Source organism: Etheostoma spectabile, unplaced genomic scaffold (assembly GCF_008692095.1).
Source record: "Etheostoma spectabile isolate EspeVRDwgs_2016 unplaced genomic scaffold, UIUC_Espe_1.0 scaffold395, whole genome shotgun sequence".
NCBI classification, from domain to species: Eukaryota; Metazoa; Chordata; class Actinopteri; order Perciformes; family Percidae; genus Etheostoma; species Etheostoma spectabile.
Genome location: NW_022605600.1, coordinates 577,377 through 582,031, shown reverse-complemented (window position 1 = coordinate 582,031; position 4,655 = coordinate 577,377). Strand labels below are relative to the sequence as shown.

At 37.7% G+C, this 4,655-nt stretch overlaps 1 protein-coding gene across 1 annotated transcript in view; it reads right to left on the bottom strand.

Moving 5' to 3' along the window:
• Nucleotides 1-4,655, bottom strand: part of mcf2l2 (MCF.2 cell line derived transforming sequence-like 2) — a 356,499-nt gene that overhangs the window by 18,807 nt on the left and 333,037 nt on the right. Inside the window, exons 32-33 of the mRNA XM_032511616.1 lie at nt 3,298-3,416; nt 2,133-2,239 (exon numbers count right to left, since the gene is read on the bottom strand). Coding sequence (XP_032367507.1) covers nt 2,133-2,239; nt 3,298-3,416 — 226 coding nt within the window. The remainder of the gene's footprint in view (nt 1-2,132; nt 2,240-3,297; nt 3,417-4,655) is intronic.

Here is a 4,655-nt window from a genome sequence, read left to right as displayed (position 1 = left end):
TTCCTTCAGTTCCAATAGGGCCTTCGCCGCCTGTCGGCGCTCGGGCCCTAATTAATAAATAATGAATCATTCTTTAGTAGTGCTTATTCAGCACTCTTATGCATTTATCAAGTGTTAGTTAAGGTGTATATGTTTTCAACTTTACAATAAGGCTCACAAAGAGCATTTATAACTGTTTAGTTATGATTTAGTGATGCTTATTCAGTTGTGTTATACATTTATTAAGTGTTAGGTAAGGAGCATATGTTCTCAACTTTACAATAAGGATACCAAAGAGCATTAAAAACTGTTTAGTTAGGATTTAGTGATGCTTATTCAGCATTGTTATACACTAAATAAGTGTTAGTTAAGGTGCATATCTTCTCATATTAACAATAAGGCTAATAAACATCATTAACAGCTGTTTAATTTTGGTTTAGTAATGCATATTCATTATTGTTATGTATTTATCAAGTTTTAGTTAAGGTGCATATGTTCTCAACTTTACAATAAGGATACCAAAGCGCATTAATAACTGTTTAGTTATGATTTAGTGATGCTTATTCAGTGTTATTTTACATTAAATAAGTTTTAGTTAAGGTGCATATCTTCTCAACTTTACAATAAGGATACCAAAGAATATTAATAACTGTTTAGTTATGGTTTAGTAATGCTTATTCAGCATTATTATACATTAATCAAGTGACCAGTTAAGTAATATATAATAGTTATATAGCGTGCACAATAATTTATAAAGGTTGGGCTTTAAGTTAATGTCTACATGAAAACAAAGAAATAAGAAAACCTTTGCATGGAGACTATGGAGTCTTTTCACTGATCTCACCATCTACCAAAGTAAGTCATATGTTGGAGGATGTACAAAGATAGTGGACAAAGGTATGCAGACAACCATAAAAATTAAATAAACAATAAAAACATATTTTTCATAATGAGATGGCTTTGCTGTGAACCTTAAGACATACACACTATCAAACATCTTTTATCAACCACCATTGTAAGAAATACCTTACTAAATAACTAAGTGTTTACTTGTTATTAAGAGACGTTTGTTAACATTTACCTAATGTTTAATATTGTATGATTAACTGTTAAGTGATGCTCATTACTGTAATAACTAATGTAAATAACATCTTACAAACCATTAGAAAACTATTAATCAATACCTTAGTTACATTAAAAACAGTTCTAAATGATAGGCACCTTAGTTAACTGTTATTAGCAGTTAGTCAAGGCTTGTTACTGCATTAACTAATGGTAAAATATGCAACATAGTTTACTGTTATTAATAGTTATTAAGGTTTGTTACTGCATTAACTAATGGTAAAATAGACTCCTTAGTTAACTGTTACTAAAATTTTGTCCAGGCTTAATATTGCCATTACTAATGATATAATATACATTTTAATTAACTGTTATTTATAGTTTAGGGGTTTTAGTATATAAACTAATGTTAAAATAGACACCTTAGTAAACTGTTATTAAGTTAGTCTTGGAGATTAGTTGAAACCTACTGCCATATAGCTTGTAACTGGCACATCTTTTCCACATTATTCAATAATACAGCACTCCTGATTGTTGGGAGGCCAATAACAACTCCTCAGTGGGAACAAAGAGCAGTTCATTGTCTAAAAGACATTTTTGGTGAGGTTGGCTTGTTACCTTTTTCTGACTTACAAAATGCATTCGGTCTGCCACGTACTTCTTTTTACTTTTACCTTCAATTAAGATCAGCACTCAAGGCTTACGGTGTCCCTTGGCAGAGGCCTTTGCCCATCCATCCTATTTGGAAGTTATTTACTGTGAAGACAAAAAACTGTGGTATGGTGACTAGGCTTTATCAGTTCTTGGTGATATCACTCCGCGTTGGTCTTCGAATTGAGAGGATCTGGGCACACCTCATGACTTATCTGTTCGTTCATGGATCCTTTCTTGAGTCTGTTCTTGTACCTTTATTTAGGAGCAAAACGTGTTTGAAGTGGTACATTGGGACCCACTTAACCAGAGATTTCAAATATAGTGCTAAGTTGGGGGAGCTGCAACTAAACGAGGGAAACCAATCCAGGGAAACAATGAGAAGGCAGGAACAAGCTGGCGAACTTCTTACGTTCTTGGTGAAGCCAACTGGAACTCACCATTGTCCACTCTGTGCTTCCTTCAGAAACTGGACCAGGTCACCCGTCTTAGAGAGGTCTCGCGCTTCACGGGACTCATAGGTAAGCTGCACCTGGAAATGACCACTCTGCAAAAAGAAATGTAAATGCACTGTATTTATATAGCGCTTTTCTAGTCTTAACTTTTCAAAGCTCTTTTACATCACACAGGATCCATTCATCATTCACACACATTCATACACGGAGGCTGCCGTACAAGGTGCCACCTGCTCATCAGATAAACACACATTTACACTCCGATGGCACAGCATCGAAAACTCGGGGTTCAATGTCTTGCTCAAGGACACTTCGACATGGGACTACAGGGCCAGGGACCCTGCAGGGCCAGCACCAACCTTCCAATTGGCAGGCAACCACTCTACCACTGAGCCACAGCCGCCCCTATGAAATGAGTGAGTCAAACCGTGCATTTAGCCAGTTCCATTTTGGATGAGGTTTATGTTGTAAAATACGTGGCTTCATGAAACCACAAAGGCAACGCTAATAAATAGTTTATTAATTTTAGCTGATCATCATAATTTTTTTAGTTAAAATGACAAATATCCAACAGAGTGGTGAATCTAGATAAGATGTGGAAAAATTATAAAATTAAAATTTATAAAAACCTGTTGCAAATTGTATCCACAGACGAGATTAACCTTTTTTCCTGATGAACACAAATATAATTAATTTACCATCTCCCATGAAGCAAAAATTTAAGTTCCTTAAAAAGACTGAATGTGTCTTGTTTGTGAGGTTCTCTACTGTACTGTCACACAGATTACAATGGATCTAAAAAGGCTGCTATATCCAGCAGACCTGTGCAGCTATAATCCTCCCCATTTTAACCTCACAATTTACAGTCTTCATCAAGTGTGTTGAGTGTGTTTAGTAAGGAATCACTTATTTAGCTTTACTTGGACAATCATTCACTAAAAAAAAACAAATACAGTGAACGGAATGGGTCAGGTCGTGCTACATTTTTCACTAATGCCAAGGTTTGATAATGTATAGTCAGTGGTACTAAAGTCATGTCTTGTTTTAATTTTTTGGGCCTTGGTGGAGTAATACATTTCAGAAAGTAGGCCCAGTAATGCTCAAATACATATCTGGGTTAAACTTTCCTACATTTTCTGTACTCTTGAGCATTACCTACATTTTTATTGTTGCCTTCCTCTTCTGAAGAGTTGGAGGATTCTTCTGCACTGGAGGGGATCGGCTCAAAGTCGTCTGTGTCCATGGATGGGAGTCGCTGCTGGGCCCAGACTGAGGGGAATCGATTCACATTATTAACCACCAAAATGTACTCATAAACACATGGCATATTACTATTCCACTTGGCAAGTGATGATGCTTCATTAAGAACATCATTATAAAAGATTAGTAAGTCTGTCTGCAATTAAACCTCTAGCCAAGCTTCTCACAGAAAGAATGACTTTAATACTAGCAAATATATGACCACAAAGTCAAGACAACTCTGCCGGCGATTTGATTTCGCCCCTCAGCTTGGTCTGGAAACCCGCATGTTTAACTCTCCAAAACTGGTTTATCTACCTAGTGCGCTATTGGCAAATGAGAAGTGACAAAACAGCTTCTTGTTTACATTCAACATAGCGGCCACCAACCTCTCTCCCCTTCCTGCTGGCTATTGGCGTAAATTACAATCAGCAGTAACCAAATTTATCTGGAAAGGAAAGCGGCCGCGACTCTACTTTACAGAGGAGGAGAGAGGATGGTGGCCTTTCAGTTCCCAACTTTAAACATTATCTCTGGTCCTTTTTGTTAAGACCCCTTCTCACTTGGTTTAGTCCAGATGTGTCTGCTTCCTGGTGTACCTTTGAGAGTGCTATGACAGAGCCTTGGTCACTCCATGACGTTCTCTTTGCCAGTATATCTAATAAACAGTGCCAGCGACACTTTGGCTCCAAGATTAGCTGAAACATACTGCCATGTAGCTTGTAACCGGCACACCTTTTCCCCATTATTCAATAATACAACACTCCTGATTGGTGGGAGACCGATAACAGCTCCACAGTGGGAACAAAGAGGAGTTCATTGTCTAAAAGATATTTTTGGTGAGGTTGTCTTATTACCTTTTTCTGACTTACAAAATGCATTTGGTCTGCCACGTTCCTCTTTTTTCTTTTACCTTCAGTTAAGGTCGGCACTGAAGGGACACAGTGTCCCTTGGCAGAGGTCTCTGCCCATCTATCCTTTTTGGAAGTTATTTACTGTGCAGCCTAAAAACTGTGGTATGGTATCCAGGCTGTATCAGTTCTTGAGGTATCTGGCCGCACTGACCTTCCTATTGAGAGGATCTGGGCACGTGATTGCCCAGGCACCGCTCTTGACTGGCATAATGTAGGGTCTAACATTCCAGTATCTCGCAATCCAGACCTTCAGCAGATTCACTACAATTTCATACATAAGACATATCTCACCCCCGTGAAAATGCATCACATGAAAATAATTAACAGCCGTTATGCACTTTCTGCCCAATAAAAG